This window comes from Miniopterus schreibersii (assembly GCF_964146895.1).
Source record: "Miniopterus schreibersii genome assembly, chromosome: 5".
NCBI classification, from domain to species: Eukaryota; Metazoa; Chordata; class Mammalia; order Chiroptera; family Miniopteridae; genus Miniopterus; species Miniopterus schreibersii.
The window spans coordinates 28,535,923-28,559,477 of NC_138106.1; the positions used below are offsets into that span (position 1 = coordinate 28,535,923).

The following is a 23,555-nucleotide window of genomic DNA, read 5'->3' on the forward strand; positions in this document are numbered from 1 at the left end:
GGAGGAACTAACCTGCCTGAGATCCGGGCGAGAGGCGGAGGGCGGCTTCCTCCCAGGCAGAAGGGCTGGCAGAGGCTGTTGCTCCTTGGCGAGTCCTCCCCGCACACAGCCGGCAGGCAGGCGCCATATTTGAGTCGCCAGCACCTGACTCGCACCTTTGGCCCCGCCCCGTGATTCCCGGGGCCCCGCCCCTCCCCACCTGCAGCTCATCCAGGCCATTTCCAGGGGCTTTTCTGTGCAAGTGGCCTCTCCAGCCTCATGCTTAGGACTTTCCTAAAATCTCTCAAACAAGCAGCAGAGGGTCCCATATGGTTTGATAAGTGGCCTGAGGCCTGGCACTAACGGCAGCTGCATTGGCTCATAGCTTGGCCTCTCCTGGGCACCTCCAAGCCCAGCACAAGTAGCAGCCAACTACGTTTTACTTTGTAGCTCATGCTGGGGGGCCCTGGGCAAGGCACTGGCAGAGGCTGACTTGGCACCTCACGGGAGGCCCCAGAGACAGTGTACCTGGTGGTCAGACTCGACCACACTGAATTACAACCCTACCACATCCACGAGTGACACATTCAAGGGGCGCACTTGGTGAACACCAAAGCTCCACTGAAGTAAATCCTGCTCCATAGGGGTGTCTCCAGCACAGCAGCTCTCTGGCTGTAGTTGCAGCTGGTCCTCACAGCCGATTGGTCTGGGGGTCAATTGCTCCCAGTGACATCAACAGCAACCAAGGCTCAACTACAACAGGACAGTGCACACAGTCCACACAGGGGAGCACCTAGAAGGCCCAGCTCAGGTGACTGGGGAGGCTGAGCCACTGGGCCCTACAGGACACCTACTACACAAAGCCACTCTACAAATTCCAGGAGACATAGCAGCTCCACCTAATACATAGAAACAAACACCTGGAAGCAGCCAAAATGTGGAGGCATAGAAACATGTCACAAAGGAAACAACAGAAGAAAGCTCTAGAAGAGGAACTAAATGAAATAGATCCAAGCAAGCTAACAGATACAGAGTTCAGAATTTGTTTATAAGGATGTTTAAGCAGACTATTAGGGAAATTACTGAGAAGATTCACGACGTAATAAAGTACCAATTTGAAATGAAGGCTACAGGAACTGAAATGAAGAATAATTTACATGGTATCAACAGTAGAGTAGAGGCAGTGGAGAATCAAATCAGCAATTTGGAACAGGAGGAAACAAAAAACACCCAACCAGAAGAGCAAAAACAAAAAAGAATCCAGAAATATGAAGATAGTATAAGGAGCCTCTGGGACAACTTCAAGAGGCCCAACATTTGTATTATTGGGATGCCAGAAAGGGAAGAAAGAGACCAAGGAATTGAAAACCTATTTGAAAAAATAATGACAGAAAACTGTCCCTACCTGGGGAAAGAAATAGACTTACAAGTCCAGGAAGCACAGAGGGTCCCAAACAAGAGGAACCCAAAGAGGCCCACAGTAAGACATATCATAATGAAAATGCCAAAGGTTAAAGACAAAGAGAGAATCTTAAAAGCAGCAAGAGAAAAGCAGTTAGTTACCTACAAGGGAGCACCCATATGACTGTCAGCTGATTTCTTGACAGAAACCTTGCAGGCCAGAAGGGAGTAGCAAGAAATATTCAAAGTGATGAAAAACATGGAACTACAACCAAGATTTCTCTACCCAGCAAAGCTATCATTTAGAACTGTAGGTCACATAAAGAGCTTCAGAGATAAGAAAAAGCTAATGGAGTTCATCACCACCAGACCAGCACTACAGGAAATGTTGAAGGGTCTTCTTTAAGAAGAAGCCAATGAACAAAAGAATCTGATGAACTAAATGGATCCAGAGACACTGACACATGCAACAGACGATCATATTTCAGAGGAAAGAGGGAAGGGGGGTGGAGGATGGGAAGAGATTAACCAAAGAAGTTATATGCATAACCCATGTTAATAATGGGGTGAAGGCCTGAGAAGGGGGTGGGAGCGAAGTGGAGGGGATCAATTGGGGGGAAAAATGGGGTACCTGTAATACTCTCAACAATAAAGATAAATTTAAAAAGTAAAAAAACAAACTTAGGATTCTGAATATAGGACTCCTCTATAAATCTTCACAAGGCAGAAATGGAATCCTTAGCAGAAAAAAGTTCTGAAGGAGCCTTCCAATGAGGGAAACGTTCATCCTGGAAGCTAGTAGCTGTGTGGCCCTGGCAGTGCACAGACCGAGGAGCTATGTTGGTCTGTCTGGAATCCAGTAAAAGGGACTAGTACTGAGCCATGTAGAAAAGTGTTTTTATAGCGCTAGCGTCTAGTGCTCAAAGTTTGTCTTAGGTGTATTCCTACCTCCCCATAATTTCTCTTCTTCCTCAAGTTTTTCAGCTTTGTTTGGCAACCAGATACCTCTTTTTCTTTTTTATTTCTCTCATTTGCCTGCAATTAATCTCTTCCAAGCTGTGGCTCCTCCCAGAGGACTTTATATTTTAGAAGGCAACAGATTGCAGGAGGATGACAATTAGGGGGCAGGTGTCCTCCTATGTGACTTCCCATCATCAAGATGTCTCAGAATAGTGATAAACACATCAGTGAGAAATGAAATGAAGTGCTATCTTCAAGAGACCTGCCACTATTCTTCCAAGTTATCTGCGTCCAGTCGTCAGTCTTATTTCTGTTTTGTGCTTTATATAGGTATGTTAAAGTAGGCCAATCCCCATCTGATGAAGAATAGATAAAATGAGGACTTGCCATGCTTATCATCATCTTTGCCATCCCTTTAGAACTGGGCTGGAAATATTCCCCCCAAGGTTTTCTTGATGTTATTGACCCTCATAGTCTGTGGACTCCTGGTTTAGATGGCTCTGTATAAAATAGCACCTGTGCTTTCTTGGATAAAAATAGGTTAGCTCAATAGTTACTTTAAGATTTTGAGGAAAAGTAAACCATGCTGTATGTTAAAGGTTGATAGTTAAAATGCCAAAGTCTCATTATTTGGAAGAGGAGAGGTTATGAAAAATAAAATGATTCAACTGGGAACTACAGTACAGGTAGAGCAGGCAGTCTTCAATAATTAGTGAGGAAAATACAATCAAATGAGTTCAAGAGCAGAGGAACATTTATTTTTTATTGGTGTACAGTTTTGTCAAAAGGATGTCTGAATATAAATAAAAGCTTTAAAAGCTTTGAGCTTTGCAGACTATCTTGTACCTGGGTGAACACAGCTTAAAAAATTTCATAATTTCATGGGATAGTTATTCCATATCTCCAATTGCTAAAAAAAAGTGGCCTCAATTTCTCTGCAAGCTTGTAAATCAATAACCCATAAAAATCTAAAGAAAATATAAAAGGTAACCATAGAACCCTCTAAATTTGATTTTAATCATAACAATTTTTGATTTTCATATGCAAACAAGACAAAGAAGTCAACATGTTAACAAATTTAAACTAAAAGGCAAATCCTCTGTGTAAACAAAATAACCTCATGGCAACCTAGCAGAATAGCCTCAGGACTCTTAGGAATCAAACAACTATACTTAAATTTGTCCAAGTAAAAAAAAAAGGCCCAAGTTGCCTTAAACCTCTGAAGCCCGTATCATTCTCAAATGAGAGAAAATGAAAAGAAATTTGGAGGTTACTTTTATTCTACCTTAACAACCATCAAAACACAAAAAGCTTTTGAGGAAGGGGCTGGGAGGAAAAGTTGACTGTTTAAATGGTGTGGGCTCCTCCATCACCTACTGATATGACTGCAAAACCAAACCAGCACCGTTTAAAACATAAGTAAATATTTCTCAGGAGTGGTCAAGGATTAATTTCCTTGCTTGATACGATGTCACCATTTTCTACGGAGCTTGAACTATCAATTTGCAGATAGAAGGATATTGAACAAGTGAAGTACGCTGCCCCGTGCAGGGTGCATTCTAAGGTGCTGTACCCAAATTCATACACTACCTGGATACCTACCTGACTGTGTTAGCAGGAGACAAAGCCCTTATTTCTGTGACAGTTGGGGCTTCAAAGGCAGACACCCTCTGAAAAGGTGCTACTCTAAGATTCACATAGAGGTGAAGTAATTAAATCTTGGACTCATTTTTGAAAGAAGGCTTTGGCCCCTGGCAGGTACATGTGTGGTTGAGGAGGGACAGTGTGAGGAGACAGGATGGATGGGTCAGGTAAAAAGCAACCTCACCTACTTGATAGTCTGGGAAAATTAATGCCACTGAATACTATATATAATAGTAGTGAAATGTACACATGAGTTTACTTTGTGTAAGGGTTCAAGTGCCTTCCTCCATGCCTCCCTTCCTCTTTCTCCCTCCTTCCTTTCCTTCCTTTCTTTCTGTCTTCCTAATGCCCGGGACACTCACAGAACATCAATAGAAGAACTACACAAAACTATACAAACAGAAAATAATGTCATGGTCACTGTCTCCTTCACGGGGACACTCAACCTTGGATCGAATACATGCCTCTATTACATCTTTCACTTAAAAGCGAACCTCCACTACTGGCATCCTACCTCAAATAGCATCAAAGCAAAATGAAACATAGGCAGCATTTAACAACGCTGGTAACCATGGAAACATATCATTAAAGAATATATAAACAGGAATGAATAATTAGATGACAAATTCATTTCTACATTTATCTTTTTCCAAGCCCCAGGAAAAGCATCTCTTTTTTACTTCTCAATTTGGGCACTTCCTCTTCAGTCTGTCTTATAACTGAAAATATGAGAATTTATAAAGTGACAATTTTAATATTTCTTAGCTTAATGAACATATCTCTTTGTAGGCAAGTGACTAAAAAAATCTTGCAATGCCCGTTGTTGTCTAGATGTAGCAGTGAATGAAGGAAAGACTCCTGAAGCAGCCAGGGAGTTTGCTTTGGGGATGGGGGGTGTGCAGGAGAACCTGACTTACAGCATGGGAAGGCAGGGAGAACAGTTGTTAACTTTTAAAAATAGGAAGCACAGGTTGCCTGGGAAGACTGAGGGGATAATCTGCGGCTTATGCACTATCTCACTTGCATTGTCAGGTAGGCAGCATCGCCTGTGCAGGTCATCTGACCTATCTTTGCACCTAAGGAAGCCCTAGATAAACTCTATGGTATGCTAAGTTGGTTTTTAACTTTAAAAGAAATTGTAAATGGCCTCAGAGACCACCTAGCCCAGGACTGTGCATCGGAGTCAGCTATCTGGGGAGAAGTAGACAAATACAGTTCTCAGGACCTCAGTCAACTCTGGGAATCTAATATTTTAAATATTTTCCCCAGTGACTATAATACAGCTGGTCAGTAGAGAGTGGCTGAGAACCACTGACTGAGGCTAACTTCCTCAACATACCGAAGCAGAAACTAAAGCCTAGAGCAGTTGTAGATTGAGTTTCTGGACTCAATTTCCCCTCCGTATAGCAACATCATATCCATAACTTTGTAAGTAGATGAATTTTACCCCTTGCCCTTGGGCTTGGCCATGTGGCTTGCTTTGGCCAGTGGGTTGCTAGAAAGCATAGTGTGAGCAGAGGCTGGAAATGTGCTTATATGGTTTTGCTTTCTCTCTTAGACTCCTGCGTTTTGCCATAAGAAGAAAAGACATTAGGTAGCCATTGGTCAAAAGAGGATGAGAGGCATATGGATCACACTTGGGCCTCTTAGCATCTTGGAGCTAAGCCCTGCCAAGCCCAGGCAAGACCACCCTAGATAAGTCAAGTGCAAGGTAACCAATTTACTTACTATATAAGTCATTGAGTTTTAGAGAGATTTGCTACACAACATTGTTGTAGCAATAGCTGAGTAATACAAAAGTGAAGGAACATCCACAATTGAATTCTAGCGTAGGATTTAGAAGTTAACAACTTGTGGATTTCAGGCCTGACCTCTTTCTACTGCTCATATTTCTTTCGCTTCCTTTCTTTCACAGAGTTAAGCACAGACAATCTTTTGCCCCAGAAGGCCCTTCTGCTCAGCATGCATTCCTCATATTCTTAAACATTCTGTCACTGTTTCTGATTAGAGCTCGCGTGCATTCTGTCAACATCGGTCATCAGAGTTTACCTTTTCTTTCATCTTGTTCCTTCAGGATTCTGTTTTCATGTTTCCAAAGACAATAAGAAGTCTCAAATGAACTAATTCCCACAATTCTGTTCAGGGTTCACCAATGAATGAGTTAAAAACTTCCAGATAAAATTCTTTTGCATATCACCTGGGGTTGACTAGAGACTCAGTGCCAAATGGTGGGAATGTAAGCGTGGTGCGTGGCAATAGACAGGGAAAAGGTTTTTGGATGAGTGTTTTGGTGTTTCTCAAATCATACCTCATCTAAATGCTACAGGTAGGGCAAACGTAGGTTACAATTGTTCCTATAAATAATACAATAATTAATAAACAATAATACAAAAATAAACTCTGCATTTTGCGTACTCACAACTGTAAACCTACTCTTGCCCCACCCTGTATAATGCCTGGTTGCTTTCAGACACTCCTTGTCCAAATATGTTATAGACTCTCTGCCTGACAAACCCAAATAAATAAATAAATAAGTAGACTTTAAGTACAACCATTAAGAGAAATGGCTCATATGGTGTTTCTAGTTTGTTCTTTTTGGTGGAAATGTTTTTCATGTGGAAGCGAATTTTTAGAGAGAACACAGTTTCTTCTCCAGAATATGTGGGTGTCTGGTTAGGGCTAATAAAACCTTTTCTGTTTCCCTGACCTTACTTTGCCTGTAATTTCATGTTGAAGATTTTAGTTTTATTCTGAGGTTGAGATAGCATAACATAAATTTTTACCACATAAATGACTAATATTGAAATGATTTTGCTGTATGAAGAAGAAAAACAAAGAAATGAAATAAAAAAGTTAGAATTATTAGTATAAGGGATCAACTTATGTTCAGTGCTAAGTTATATGGCATCATTCTCTGGTTAGTGCAGAGAAGTCCATCACCTTGCTGCTGACTTGATTGACACAGTTGAAAGAAGCTACTAGCTAAGACCTTAGGATCTGTATAGAGATACCAATGAGTACAGGAACCAATGAGACAAAAGACTCCTGGAAATCTTCAGCCTTCTCCAAATATTCCGACGAATCCCACACTCAGCTGAACCACAAAAGTTCTCCACGATTGTGAGCTTACACAAGAGAAATGCTTGTTGAATTCATATAAGCACTGAATTTTAAAATTACAAATGAAACAACTATTCTGAAATATTCTCAACGTTATTGGCTTGAGCTTCATGCCAAACCAATATTTAATTTGTTCGATATATTCATTTAACAAATATGTATTGAGCTGCTTTTTGCTAAAAGAAACTGGAGAGAAACACGAAAAGAAAAAGAGATTAAGAAGAAGTGGTGTCTAATTTAAGCACCAGTTCTTTTTATTGGTAAATATTTTGCGTTTGAATATTTGTTCCTTGAAGACAGGGTGATGCCTATTTTGTTCACTGATGCATTTCTAACACACAGCACGGTGCCTAACGTGCCACCACTAGGAGGCGCTCAGTAAATACTTGCTGGATGAGTATGAGAACAGATGCAACCTGAGAGCGAAGGAAAAAGGTATCTACTCACTTGTGAGGCATCTGGAGACACTGGACTGGGAAGATTTCAAGCTTGAATGACTACAGTGCCGTTTCACTATATGGCACTATCATTCTGGGTTCTAGTTTTTGCTTTGAGTGCCGAAAGCAGTAAATGTCTCTTGTTAGGCCCAAAACCAAAGAAAAAAGGGCTGTTGCAAAGAGAATCAATACTGCAAGAGTCTTAGCCTCTGGCTGTGAACCCCCAAAAGTCAAGGAAGGGATTTAGGGGCCTAGAGATGGCACCATCTTCTTCAAGGGTGTAGCTGGGGGAAATGTTGTTTCTCTGTGCAGCCAGCTCCTGGTCTTGTACTTTGAGAATAATTACACCAAAGAAATAGGCCTTTATGGTGAGCCCTTTCTGGAAACTATTTATGCCATCAATGCCTTTAAGACGGTGAATATCTCAATGCCAAATACAACCTGAATTGGACGGGAAGCCTTGGTATTTTCTGCACGTATGGACAACCTGTGAAGGTGGCACTGCCTCAGCCTTTGCTACATCACTGAGGAAAGATGCTCCACATGCCAGGCTTTCTACACGGGCCTGTGTTGGTGTTGACAACACTTCTAACAATCCCCAAAGAAGTCTTTTATTGCCGTGAAAGTCTTCAGCTTCCTCAGAGCCAAGAACTCAAATCAGTGCCTCTTCAGTAGATCTTTGTCAAGATGCAAGAACACACCCCAGGAGGTTCTTGCCTATTAAAGAAGTTTGTTGGCAATCCAGAGAAGAAATTTAGAAGTGATTTGGTTTGGTAATTCTTTAAAAATTTTTAAAGGAAAAGAAAACCCATTTTAGGACAAATTGACAGTGAGTTCATCCCAAGACTAGCTTTTATTTTTTTAGTGGCTGATCACTTAGTCAAATAAATGAGACAAATCTTTTGATTTAAATACTGAATTAACTATTAGAGATGCTGCTGAAAAAATGATGAGCTTTTTTTTGGTCAAGCTGCTACTTCAAATCAGATGGCCAGAGTCAAATAACAATATGAACTTTCTAATACTAGGTCTGAGACTGACAAAATCTTGATAGTTTCTAGGCACAAAAATCTATAGATGCTTGGCAAATGTTTATCTCTTAGAAAGGTCCCTTTTTGTTTAGATGACTTTAACATTGAAACGCATTGCCGACATAGACAGCTTCAATGATATAGACTTAACAAAAATAATCTCATTGACTTGAGGACAAAGGAAATGATAAAAAATGAATTTTGGTGTTTTTTGATGCCTGCTTACCCAAAGGAGATATTGCGAGCTATAGGAGCTCTGCTATTCAAGACTTTGTGAATCAAGGTTTTAGCTCTATTGCCATTGAAATGAAATGCTGACATTGATGAGATGTCAAATATAATATTTCAATTTTTTATTCCAGAAAACTTGCACAACCTTCTCACAAGAATGAGAAAGCCGGAATAATCTGTAAACGTCGCTTTGGTGTTCCATGCGTAGGAGATCAATTTTCAGCAATGAGATAAAGGGTAAGCACATTTTTCTCTGTATATGTTTATGAGTATTGTTTCTAGGTGGGTGCCTGCAAATTGAATCAGATTCTCAGAGAGGTCTGTGATTCAAAAAACAATCAAAAATAAAAAAAAAGAAGAAAAAATTTAACAGAACAATTAAGGCAGGGAGTGAGCTTCTCAGGCAGCTTGCCTGTTTATTGAGGTTCCTCTGCACTTGTTTCATGGGAGTTCTGCAACAAAATTAGCTGCTTTCGCCTTTTCTCACTGCTCTTTGCTGGGTGGTGCCCACCAGAGTTGGCTCTGTTACTCACACTGCAGGAGATGAAGCCACGCGCAAGATAACCCACGTGGCTGAGAGCATGGCTGAAAGTGAAGGAAGGAAAAGAGGAAGGGGAAACAGGAGTGGAAGGACAGGAAATCTTGTTTGTTTTCTGATGCTATTAAATCCAGCCCTGGATCTAAGGGGCTAGGGGCCTAGGTGGTGAATTAGAGTTTACTATAAAGTTCTTCTTGGAATAATATTATGACTTTAGGAGCAATGTATGAATAGATAAGAGTCACTGCTTTAAAATATCTAGTTCTTAGCCTGACTAGGGTTTTTTGTTTTGCTAGTTAGTTCGGAATTGTGATGGAGGTCTCGAGGTGTTTGAGAAGAGGAGGGTGGCTGGTAGAAGAAGGGAATCAGGTTGCAGAGGCATGCATGCAAGTACGGCCTTGTGACAAGTTATTTCCAACCCTCTCTAGTTCTGGCGAGGTGACATTATTATGGAATAACATGTGCAAACACTTTTATTCAAAGTGATACATCCCAGTGTGAGCTGTCATATAACACAGAGCTTTCTGCCCTTTTTCTTTTGCTGGGTTGATGATATGAAAAACATTCTTAATACAATTTAAAGGTGTTCTTGAGCTTACTAAAGCAAGGGTCTGTTCTTTTGCATATAAAGTTTGTAATCAATGGTCTATGAGAGTGGGTGTAGACTGGTTCTCAACTTTTTACATTCTGAAATTTCCCATTTCTTATTTAAAACCTTTAAAAAAAATAACTGACCACAATGGGAGGGATTTTATGTCGTTGAAAGGAAGCTGTATAGTGTCTTCTCCACTTACACAGGTCATGAAAATAGCCCTGTATGTACTCAGCTTTAATTAATGTCTGTGAACGTACGTGCAAATACAATTCCTAGTCTGTGATGTTTGGGGCATTCTTAAATTCAACAGTGTCATTGTGATGGTGTTTGGGTAGTGGGGCATCCCTGTCTGTAAAGTTGGCATGGACTGGGCACTCCTTGGTGACGTCCTAAACCCCCTTTTGACCTAGAACAGAATAAGGTTTTTATATATATCTGAATTAGGATCAAGGAGAAGCTGACTAGCAGAAGGAAGAACATAACTGGTGAGACAATGGTGTGGTGTGGTGATACTGGGGCTAGTTAGAGGAGTTTAGTTTATGGAATTTATCTGCAGAATGAAATTTCTAATTATGTTACTTTTTCTCTTAAAATTCGTGATATCACTTTTGTATGTGCCTAAAAATGTGAGATTTTACTGCTAATATGGGCTTTAAAAACAGCCATCCTTGAACACTTTATGCTAGTCATCTCTTATTTTATAGCTGAAGCTCCTCTAGAGGCCAGCTTGCCTCAGGTTAGGTAACTGGTGTTAGAACTTGGACTGAATCAGACGTGACTTCCATGCAAGGGCTCCTTTTCACTATATATACCAAGTTGCTTCAAATTAAAGGAGAAAAAAAGCATACAAAGAGAAATATGTTTTCCTTATCTCTTCTTGCTATAGAATGGCAAAAGAATAGTATTTGTTTTATTCTATTTTAATATAGCAAACATGGGTGTGTTGCTAAGTGGAGATTATTTTCTTACTTGGGGCAAATTGTGATATTAGTGCTCTTTGAAAGAAAAAGGAATCTAAAAAATTATTAACCAATTTCAGGCTCTTCACCTATCTTAGGTTGAACCAACACCAGACCTTCCCTCCATCTAATTTCATGTAGAAAACACAATAGATACTCACTATATGTTTGTTTAACGAATGAATGAACTATACCAAACTTCATTTGGGACCTAACGTGTGCTAGGCCTGCTAACTATTTTCTCATCCTCAGAATTCAATGCCTTTCCCACCTCTCTCTAGAAGCCTCTGAAATCCTTTAATAAAATGTCCTATTCCTTTACTATATCTATAGCCCATATTATTTGCTTATTTTTTCAAATCTAGTAATTCTTTACAACTATTAACTTACATGTCTATAAGCAACTACTACTCTTTCACATGTTTTCCTTAGAAAAGTCTAACACTTATCAGCAAATTAATAATTTTTTGAGGTTAAAAGTTTACCTACCTAAAGGTTAACAGGTCTCAATTATAAGTAAGACTAATTTAAATTCTTATTTTTTATAGTAGGTAAATTGAACTCCAAACATTTAGATGAAACAATATAAGTTACTGAGAATTTTACATGGTAAACCTAATACTTTACTGTCTAATGAAGATAACATGTGATAGAAATACAGAAAACTAGGGGCCAAGACACAACAGTGAGAATGTGGGGAAAATTAGGAAGCATTAGAAGATTGCTGATGATTGTTTCTCACTTTCATATTAGTGTTTTAGCAGGTCTTATTCTAGTTAGTTCTACAGGTTCATATTTGATTAAATTAAACCATCTTGAAACACAAGGGAAAAACTGCCACACACAGTCTAGAGAGCAGAAGATTCGAGGAAGGAGGTGGCTGTTGTAGTTGATTTTCAAATATTTGAAAAAAATTTTATTTGGAAACAAGTTTCCATTGGGTCAGTGTGGCCCCATGAGGAACCACTTGATGTAAGTTTTAAGGGAGTAGAAATCCACTTTAAATGAAGAGAGCAGTGTATATAGTTAGCAAATTAGATGTTGTTTCTTAAAGCTAAGTGAGATCTTCGTTTTGGATATACTTCAGCAGAAAGTCATTGACAATTCGTGGGGCGAGCATAAGGCAAAAATATATTTGTGTGTTGTGAAGGAGATTGACCTAGTGCATTCTTAATGCTCCTATAAGTCTAAGAAATTATGACTGTTCTTGACATCTAACTGACCTTTCGTACGACTTCTTGCTGCCATTTTGAATAGTAAGAAAGAAGATCTGCAGTGTGTTTGGTTAAGTGTTCCAAATCCTAAATGTTACCCAACAAATACAACTGATCTTTGCATTTCCCTTCATTGTGTAATTGGTATTACTTCTAGCATCTGCTTTTACAGGTCATAGATCAAAGAGAATCTATGAAAATACAAAGTTCATATTTTAAAGGATCATGTCATTATAGCAGCATGCCTGGGAAAACAGTTCTGGGGGTGTCTAAAATTTATCTTGGGTTGTAAACTGAAGTATGGGCAAAGGGTTAATGACCTTGAATTTTACCCTTAAAATTAGTCACAGAAAATCTACTTCATTATAAATACATTAAATACATTCCTACTGAGTAGTGTCTTTCTGATTCATAGGCCCACAGCTACCTTTTTCAGCAGTCTTGTAAGCACAAATCCTTCATTTTGGTCCTAAAAGGAAGATGCCCCCCCCCCCCCCCAGTTGGGACATCGATTCTTACCTGCCAATACAGTTTGATGAGCTTGCTTATACACTGTTCACTTCCTCCAAAGAGCCAGAACATGTAGTCAGCAATCATGGCACTCCTAAAAACAACAGGTTGAAAAAAAAAGAAACAAATTTATAAGACAAAAGGAAAACCATAAAAGGAAGGATATATAAATACTGAGGGAGATGATTTGGAAATGTATAAATTTGGACTAATATTAAACAAAACATAAGGCACAATTTTCAATGTAGAAAGTAGGGTTTTTTGTTTGTTTGTTTGTTTTTTGATAGTTTAACACTATAAGAGAAGCAACTAGCCATTTATCTTCTAGATGTTATATTTTGTTTGTACAGTATAAGAATAGTATTTACAGATGATGAGAGAATGCTTTTGGTTTCCTCTTATTAAGCTTCAAACATTTACATTTTATGGACTCTAAAATGCCTTTAAACCTCGCATAGCATTGTAGCTAACTATTATATATTGGTATTTAAGTACATCTCAGGCTTTACCTGAGTTAAAGATCATTCACCTCTGATTACATTAGCCTCCTTAAAATTGAAAAGAAAAAATTTCCAATTCTACAAACACTCCTTTCCCCGCAAACTTGTGTTTAATTGAATTGGTTTTAGTATCTAGCATGTACAACCACTGCATTAGTCTTATTAAGCTGAGGGGATATTAAAAACTATTGTGCAATGGATATTAATTCATTGCTTAGCACCCTTTGGAAAAACAGTTTACTTTTATGACTGTTTCTCTGCTAGGCCTCTCTATTTCTTTTCTCCAGAGTCTCCAAATCCAATTAAATGTGACTAGAAGTAATTCCAAATTGTCCCGTTAGCCAATTAAACATATAATAATCCTGTATACCTAATCACTAGAACCAAAAGTTTATTTATTTAAGAAGAGCTATCACTGTGTACCCCTGAATGTTCTTCTTATCTTTGCCTGCAGATACGTGTTGTTTCTTGACATAATTGTAAATTGAATTAGAAATTTTCTTCCCTAAATGTAGGTTGTCTAAGACACAGCAGCTATAAACTTACTATGTTACTCTGGTGAAAGAATTAAAATGTTTAGATTCTTGCTCAGAACAGAGAAAAATTAGGACTTAAAAAAAATTAACAATGGAAAAAAATACCACCATTTGGTGGATTATTCAACTCAATATTTTTCTTTTCACACATGTGCTATTGGAAAGAAGCTGTCCATTGACATTTCAAAATAAATGACAATAATTTAAGGATAATTAATCTTTTAAGACTCCTTTTATATTTTCAGAGCTCTAGTTTAATAAGATAAAGGGAGCTAGGAGGTTTTGATGTTGCGTGAATATGTATGGGGTAGCAAACAAACTATAAAAATCATAGATGAGAGAGTGGCAACAGTGAATTTCAAACATTTGCATTGTGATAGAAACACAAGAAAAAGTTTCTTCCCATGGCTGCCTAAAAAGGAAGCCTAGTTGACATATAGATACCTGTCACCTAATAGAAATCCATTTAATAAATTCTGAATTGAGGAAATCAATGAAAAATCTTAGTGAAAATATCAATGAAATAAAATCAATCAATGAAAACTCTCACTCTCAAGGGCAGCACACACTGTACTGTATTGATAGAAACTGGATTCTCTTAGGTGATGGCTGACTGCATTCTGATTCCTCCTTCCCTTCAATACTAAATATAGCTCAACAAACATTGTTTAACAGGACACCAGCCAATAGACAAATGGGGAGACACACTTTTCCTGTAAAGAATCAGATAGTAAATATTTGTGGGCCATGTGTCTTCTACCTACTCAGCTTTGCCTTGCGGCAGCAGCTATAAACAATATGTAAACAAATGAGTGGGGCTGTGTTCCAATAAGACTTTATTTCCAAAAACATATGCAGGGCCAGATTTGGCATCGTTTGTCCAACTCTAAAGTAAACAAATTACTAAGTTGAGCACCAGGTGGCAAGCATTGGTATAATTGTGGGTCAATAGTCAGAAACCAACATCTACACCTTCTGGCCACAGGCCCCCTTAAATATTTCAGTCTTCTGTTTTTTCTTCTGGGACAGTGTACAGATTGTACTAAAATTGCTGTGCAGAGTTCGTGAGAGAAACTTTCCAATTTTGAAACATTCAAAAGATGTAAAAGATATCCTGTCTCATAGACCCAGTGGCTTGAGTTAAGTAAAAGCTAAATTGATAGTTTCTATAATGTGAGTGATTGTCATCTTTGTATTGGAACAATTGTGAGAGAAAAGGAGATAGATCACCACAGTGGGTTTCTAGAAAATGCCTACATTTTCAATACTTCTGGTGCATTGGTTTTGAGTTTACTGAAGTAAATTTAGAATTTTTAGTATTTTTATTATTCTTTCCTGAAAGTTGCTTGTTATGTAATGATGTGTTGTTAAATTGCTACATTTTTAAGTATGATTTTATTATACCCGGGGGCTCAAGTCTTTTTCCAAAGGAATACATTCCAAATTTATATTGAGACTGGGTAAAAAAGGTGAAGGAATTAAGAAGTACAAATTGGTAGTTACAAAATAGTCATGGGGATGTAAAGTACAGCATAAGAAATATAGTCAATAATATTGTAATAACTATGTGTGGTGCTAGGTGGGCCTTGGAATATGAGGGGAGCACTTTGTAAAGTGTATGATTGTCTAACCACTATGCTGTACACCTGAAACCAGTAGAAAATAATATTGAATGTAAGCTGTAATTGAAAAATAAAATTAAATACAAAAGAAACAAGTGAGGAATTAAGATTCATTGAAATTTGCTACCTGCCCTCAGTGAAACACAATGATTATAGTAGTAAAAAGATACGGAGGTTCCTAAAAAAGTTAAGACTAGAGTTATCATATGCACCCCTATGTTCATTGCAGCATTATTCATGGTGGCCAAGACATGGAAACAGCCTAAGTGTCCTTCAGTAGTTTTGGATAAAGAAGATGTGATACATATATACAATAGAATACTACTCAGCCATAAGAAAGGGTAAAATACTGACATTTGTGATGGACCTTGAGAATATGCTAAGCAAAATAAGTCAGGCAGAAAAAGGTGAAAGCCATATGACTTCACTTATATGTGGGGTATAAAACTGAAAGAAACAAATGAACAAATAAGGAAAACAAACACACAAAAACCCACAGACACAGACACTGGTATGGTGGTTACCAGAGGGAAGGGGGTTGGGAGGATAGTAAAGGGTAAAAGCGATCAAATATATGGTGACGGAAGATGATTTGACTTTGGGTGGTGGGCACACAATGCCATGTGATGATCATATATCATAGAAATGTACACTTGAAACCTATTAATCTCATGAACTAATGTCACCCCAATAAATTTAATAAAAAGAAAAAAGGTACTAGTATTAAATAACAATATGGTTTCATAAAGCTACATGTTGGCAGAGATGTTTTTCTTAAGTATCACGTATTTCTTTTAATACCTGACACAGAGCTGGGTCCACATTAGGAACACAATTTAGGTTGTAGTTGCTCCAATCCCATTTTCTTCCCAATGGAAATGGGAGTTATACCTTTATAACCTGCCTTCCTTTGTCTGGTTCCCTACCATAGCTTTGCCTACAGCATAGCCTTTATGAATCAGTATAAAAATCAGTGGAAGAACATGAAAAGAGCACGAAAATAACATTATACCATGCAATATTTATGAGGAAAGAGACAGTTTTTGTGTTTTTTTTTTTTTAAATTATGCTGAATTTATAATCAACTCAGAGCATCTACAAGGAGTCAAGTACCTGTGGGATCTTGGTTCTGGCTGACACCTCATGAGTCAATGTAAACAGCCACCTGTCATTCTCCCTACTTTCCTTCAGGTATCTCTGTTTACTTTAGGCCAACATCCCGGATGCTCCACAATGTAATTCAGTGCTGCTTCTAAGTGTCTTCGTTTCATTGTCATTATTCTATTCAACTTACTTTCGTTAATCTGCTGAGTGTTGTAGCTGCACTGGAACTGCGTGATCATATTAGGAAAACCTTTTAAACTGACAGCTGATGTTTTAATATCTGTCAGTTTTGAGCCTTTAATAAATGCTAAGCACCATGTTAAGCTCTTTGCATAGCAGAGTGTGAACCCAACCCACCCACACTTCTGCACCAGACCTCATCCTATCCTGCCTACCCACGGAAACTGCTCCAGCAATATTCTCTCTCTCTCTCTCTCTCTCGTTTCTATTCTTTTTTTCAAATTTTCCTTTTTTTCTGGAGCTTTCCTCCCAGCACATAAACACTGTTCTTTTGATCATCTTAAAGCAGCATCCCGAGACCTCTCCTGATCCACTTCCCTTTTAGTTACCGTCGTAATTCTTTCCTTCTCTACAAACAAACAAATAAACAAAAATCCCGCTTGAGAAAGCGCACTCCCATCTCTAATGTCTCTCTCCTGAACTCGCTCCAGCGAGGCTTTCGTTTCCACCCCTTTCCTGAAACTGCCCTGGTGAATGCTGTTGAGAGTCCCCATGCTGCTCAATGCGTTCGATTCTGTCTTCATTTTACAGGCGCTCTCAGGTGCACGTGATGCAATTGCTTGTTCCTGCCTCAGGTATACGAGTTCTCACTCGGCTTCCACAGCTCTGTTCTTTCTGGTTTCCCTCCTCTCTCACTGGTTGCTCTTTTCAGTCTCCTGTGCTGGTGTTTCATCTCCCCGGATTCCTAACTTTTGAAGCTTTCGGGGCCTCAATGCTCGGACCCCTTTCCTTTCTTTCTGAACTCAATCCCTTAGTGATGTCACCAGTTTCATGGTTTTAAGTATCATCTGTGGGTTGACAACTCTTACATTTATACTGAGTTTAAACCTTTTCTTGAATCTCTAGACTCTTATAGAAGCTGCTTTCTCGACATCTCTACTTAGGTATGTGACAATCAAAAACAGAGCCCAGCCTTGAAAATTCCATGAGCAGATAAAACCAGTTTAGTCATACTAACAAAGCTTAACTTAACTTATTTTGCAAGACTAACTTGACAGTGCGTCATTTCTTGCCTTCGGAAATCATAAACAAACTTCAACTGTTTTTCAAGGTTGATATGAGGTGACCACTGACCAATTCCTTATCATTTGAAAAATTCTAATATTATAACCAAAAACTGGGGAGAATAAATAGTCACTGCTTTCTCACTCTATCAGCTGCTTTATAGCAATAGACCCCTGAGTCTCATTCCATATCTTGGTTTGAGTGCTCCCAGCTTGCAGACTATCTTTTTGGTGTGTGCACAATAAATTTTTACTTATTACTACTACTTCAGTGACTCATTGAATTTAATTTGGCTATTTCTGAACCTTTCCCAGATAACGAATAGGTTCAAACTTAACATTTCCATATTGGAGATGCTCACCCTCCTTACTTCCCCTCCCTAGTCCCTAGTTGTCTTCTCCATCTATCCAAGTTTCTCAGGCAAAACCCTTGGAGTCATCATTGACTCCTTTCTTTCTCTCACATTTTCTATCTAATCTAAGATGAAATTCTGGTCAGGTTATCTTTAACCTATATCGGAATCCTGCCACCTATCACCACCTCCAGCATTACCATCTGGTCCATCACATCTCACTTGGATTATTGCAACAATCTTCAAAGTGGATTCCCTGCTTCCCCATCTTTCTGTTCTCAATGCAGCAGACAGAACGATCTCATTAAAATGAGTGCACTGGAGCAGGTCACTGCTATGCTTAAACCTGCAAAGGCTATTTATCTCACCCAGAGTAGAAACTAGTCTTTAAAATGGTATTTGATATATTACAAAGCCATTATAATCAAAACAGCCTGGTACTGGCACAAGAACAGGCATGCAGATCAATGGAACAGAACAGAGACCCCAGAAATCAACCCATGCCTTTATGGTCAATTGATATTTGGCAAAGGAGGCAAGAGCATTCAATGGAGTAAAGGCAAGTCTCTTCAATAAATGGTGTTGGGAAATAGGACCAAAAAATGAAACTAGACCACTAGACCACTAACTTACACTGAGTTTATACACAGAAGAAACTCAAAATGGATAAAAGGCTTAAATGTAAGTCTCAAAACCATAGAAATCCTGGAAGAAAACATAGGCAGTAAAATTTCAGACATCTTGTATAGCAGTATTTTTGTCAATACATCTCCTAGGGCAAGAGAAACAAAATGAACAAATGGACTACGTCAAACTAAAAAGCTTCTGCACAGCAAAAGGAACCATCAACAAAATAAAAAGGGAGCCCACTGTCCTGGAGAACATATTTGCCAATGGCACATCTGAAAAAGGGTTAATATCCAAAATATATCAGGAACTCATACAACTTAACAAAAGGAAGACAAACAATCCAATTAAAAAACCAGCAAAGGACCTAAATAGACACTTCTCCAAAGAGGACATAACAGATGTTCAAGAGACATATGAAAAAATGCTCAACATCACTAATCATCAGAGAGATGCAAATTAAAACCACAGTAAGGTATCACCTCATATCTGCCAGAATGGCTGCCATCAACAAATCAACAAACAAGTGCTGGCGAGGGTGTGGAGAAAGGGGAGCCCTAGTGCACTGCTGGTGGGAATGCAGACTGGCGCAGCCACTGTGGAAAACAGTATGGAGGTTCCTCAAAAAATTAAAAATGGAGCTGCCTTATGACCCAGTATTTCCACTTCTGGGAATTATTGAAATAACCCAAAACACTAATTTGAAAGAATATATGCACCCCTATGTTCAGTTATTTACAATAGCCAAGAGCCGGAAACAGCCCAAGTGCCCATCAGTAGATGAGTGGATAAAAAGCTGTGGGACATTTACACCATGGAATACTACGCAGCTGTAAAGAAGAAGGATCTCGTACCCTTTGCGGCAGCACGGATGGGCCTGGAGAGAATCATGATAAAAGAAATAAACCAGGCAGAGAAAGACAAACATCACATGATCTCACTTATACGTGGAATCTAGTGAACAAACTGAACTGATGAACAAAATAGGTCCAGAGGCATGGATGCATGGATCAGACTGACAGATCTCGGAGGGGAGGGGTGTCAGGGGAACTGGAAGAGATTAACTTAAGGACATAAAATGTGTTCCCCAAAAATGTATGCACACTTAAAAGCTGATAGCTCAATTGAGGTTCCTTTCTTTTCAGATTTAACCCATTGGAATGAATAATTATTCAAAGTGTGCATACATTTTTTTGGGACACCCTGTATAGGCATATCTGCATAGCCCATGGACACAGACAACAATGTGGCAAAGGCCCGGGGGGGGGCAAGAAGGGGGAAAATGGGCAACATCTGTAACAGTGTCAACAATAAAAAATAAAGTATTTGAGTCCCAGTCCGTATGGTCACGTGTTGCTCTTTTGATCTCATTTCCTACTTACTCTGCTCCAGACAACAGCAAGATCCCCACTGCTGCTCCACAGAACCAAGGGGCCGCTGTTGCCTCTGGGATTGGCACGTGCCAGTTGCCGTCCTGGAATGTTGTTTCCCTCGCGTGCCTTGGCTGTCTTGGTTACCTCCTGCAGGTCTGTGTTGGGTGTCATTTTCCCAGGGAGGACGATCCTGACGCACTGCAGTACTATCCACGCTCTTGCTTTTTACTTTTCCTGCAGTACTGATCACGGTCCCACATAGTGTTTATTTTATTGTCTTAGTTTGGGCAGTGTTTATTGCTGTCCTCCTCTACGCCAGGGGTCAGCAAGCTTTGGCCAAATCTGGTCTGTCACCTGTGTTTGTCAATAAAGTTTTAATGGAACATAGCAATGTTCATCCACTCGTGCATTGTTTATCTACCGTCTGTGACCACTTTTGTGCAACGGTGGCAGAAATGAATAGTTAAGACAGACCCTGTGGCCCACCAAGCCTAAGATATTTACTATCAGCTCTTTACTGGAATGTAAGCTCCGCGAGGGCATGCATTTTGTGCCCAGAATAGTGGTAGTCACACAATAAACACTTGTTCACTTAATGACCCAACATCTTATTTATTTACTTAAATGAGAAAAAAATTAAAATTCTTGTTACAAACAACCAAAGCCTACAGAGTTACAGAGCTTATTAGGATCCTAACATAAGTAGTCTGGTCCTAGGGCCACCTTCCTGTCCATATTTATGAGATACTTTTGTAGTGGAGCTGGCATGGGAATGTAGTGACAGGGTGGGCTTTGTCAATTTAATTTGTCCAGTACAGAATCCAATTCAGTATTAAGCCATATGAGAGCTTAATAAATGCTAATGGATGCTGATGTATTAATCATATAAATTAAAGAGAAAAGGTACCAAGAAGCACATTAGCCTAATATGCTATATCTATAATTATTTTAACATGATGTCTTCAGTTGTGTGTTAAAAATTATTATTCCCTTGCCCTAGCCAGTTTGGCTCAGTGGTTAGCATGTTGGCCCTCAAACTGAAGGGTCACAGGTTCGATTCTGGACAAGGGCACATACTTCAGTTGCAGGCTTGATCCCCGGCCCTGGTCGGGGTACGTACAGGAGGCAACCAATCAATGTGTCTCTCTCACATTGATGTTTCTCTCTCTCTGTCTTTCTCCCTTCCACTCTCTCTGAAAGGCAATTAAAAAAATTTCCTTGGATCAGGATTAAAAAAAATTATTATTCCCCTGTAAGCAAATCTATTCTTTTGATACTATATTTGAATTCATTTTACAAAATTGTTTTTGAAGTCACACTTAATTTACTTAATACATCTGTTAAATATAAAAGGGTCAGAATCTGGCTTTTAAATATATATGCATCTAAAATAAAAGATTTTTATGTCATGAACTGAGCTTATTGTGAATCAAATCCCATTCCTATAGAATGGCACATACATAATAAAAGAACTTGACATGTTATTATTAAGACAGGTAATAGTTTTGTTTTCCAAATTAATACCATAAAAGGATCACGACGTATAAGGATATTCATGCTAGATGATTTCACACACTGAGTGTTTCTAAACAGACTGTGCAATTCTAGGAGTATGAGAATATACTCTTGACATTACTCAAGGCTTATGTTCAGATTCAAAATTTATAACATTCTGCTCAGTGTGGCCACATGGTGGTGTAAAACAATAAGATATGGGTAAACAAAAGAAAATCACAGCACACAATCAGCTGTGTGGTCTCATCGGGCTGACTGGCGGGGACCTTGAAAAGTCATCCCGTTCATTACCTTGCCTTCAGGCAGGATCACACTTAAACCTTTCAGATGAGATGGATGAGAATCTATTCTGTTTTAAAGATCTCCACAGAAGGACATTGCTCGGCTATCCTCACTGATTCCACAGTTTCACAGCCATAAATAGCACCTTTTGCAGTTTTCGTCTGCGGGCTTCAATTCCCTCTCCAGTGTTAATACAACCCACTAAGACCTTACCCTCTGAACAGGGGTTCTATGTACCCTCACAATAATTTATTAATCTCGTCTTCCCTAGGTTAATTAATTAACCTTTACTAGCTTTAGTCTTTCTCCATGGATTCCCTTTTGTAGACACATTAGTCAGTTTCATGGTTGTCTTTTCAACTTAGGTTCCTTCTGATCTTTCATCTACAGTGGGAAGTTGACCCCTCTCAAGGGTCTAAGAATAACCTATGTCTTTGCATGCAGCTCTCTCATTTATGGAAGTGGTAGAGGTACTTTGTAAGAGTATGTCTATTGGATAGTTGTAACTATAAGAATTCTTCCTTATTATCAACATGTTTAGGAGGTTATTTCTGTCTTCCTGTACTTAAAAAAGCTCAACACCACACATATATCATGTTGTTAAACTTTAGATGAATTAATATTAATGCAAAGTGTATATCATTTTTGAATACAAATACACACTAATATTAAAGAGATTATATTCTGACCAGCAGAGCCAAACATAAATTCACTCAAGCAAATACACACACACACACACACACACACACACACACACACACACACACACACAAAGTGTCTTTTCAAAGGCTCCCATTATTTTCCACACAGCAATCAGCCATCATGATCTTTTACAAAAGTTAAATAAATTTCCTCAAATAAAATACAAGCACCCACTGTGGCCCACTATTCTCATAATAGGCTGCCCTTGCTTTCCTCAGCAACACGCTTTCCATCACCCTGCAGTTGGGTGTGGCTGATTCAGTTGCTAAAGCAAATACGAGTTTTCCTACCTTGGGGCATCTGTGTAGGTGGTTCCTCCTGCCTGGAATTTATTCCCTCAATTTGTCATCTGGCTGCTCCTGCTCAAGATTTGGGCCTTCAGGCTTTAGCTGAAACATTAATGGCTGCTTCAATGAGGCCTTCCCTGACTACTCTATCTAAATAAGCTCTGCCCTACCATCCCTCAGCCAGAACTGTACCCTTTTCCTGCATAAGCCCCACATTTTGTAACTACTTGTTGGTTTACGTCTCTATTACCTTTTCCCCTAGACCTGTGTCATCCAATATGGTAATCACTAGCCGTATGTGGCTATTTATATTTAAATGAATTAAAATTAAAATTAAAAATTCAGTTTTTCAGGTACACAAGGCACATTGCAAGTGCTCAGTAGCCACATGTAGCTAGTGGCTACTCTACTGAATGACTCAGAACATCTCCATCAACACTGGAGTTCTGGCTGCTGGTGTTGCTCTTGGCTGTAAGCCTCAGAAGCCTACCACTGAAGTGTCTCATAGAAAACTTAGCAAATAGTAGGTGTTCATGATGGTTCATTTTAAGTGTGAACTTGCCTGGGCTATGCTTTGCCAGGATATTTGATTAAATATTAAGCTGGGTGTAACTGTGAGGGTGTTTTTGGGTGATGTTAACATTTGAATTTATAGAGGGAGTAAAGCAGATTGCCCTCCCCACTGTGGGTGTGACTTATCCAATCTGTCGAGGGGCTGAAAAGAACAAAAAAAGCTGAGTAGGGGAGAATTTGCTTTCTGATTGTCTTTGAACTGGGACATCATTCTTCTC

At 39.0% G+C, this 23,555-nt stretch overlaps 1 protein-coding gene across 1 annotated transcript in view; it reads right to left on the reverse strand.

Annotated features, from left to right (window-relative positions):
* The window catches only part of SPATA16 (spermatogenesis associated 16), a gene marked incomplete at its 3' end in the record, with an annotated part of 163,949 nt that overhangs the window by 54,015 nt on the left and 86,379 nt on the right, over positions 1–23,555 (reverse strand). The window contains 1 exon segment of the mRNA XM_081138639.1: positions 12,629–12,713. Coding sequence (XP_080994765.1) covers positions 12,629–12,713 — 85 coding nt within the window.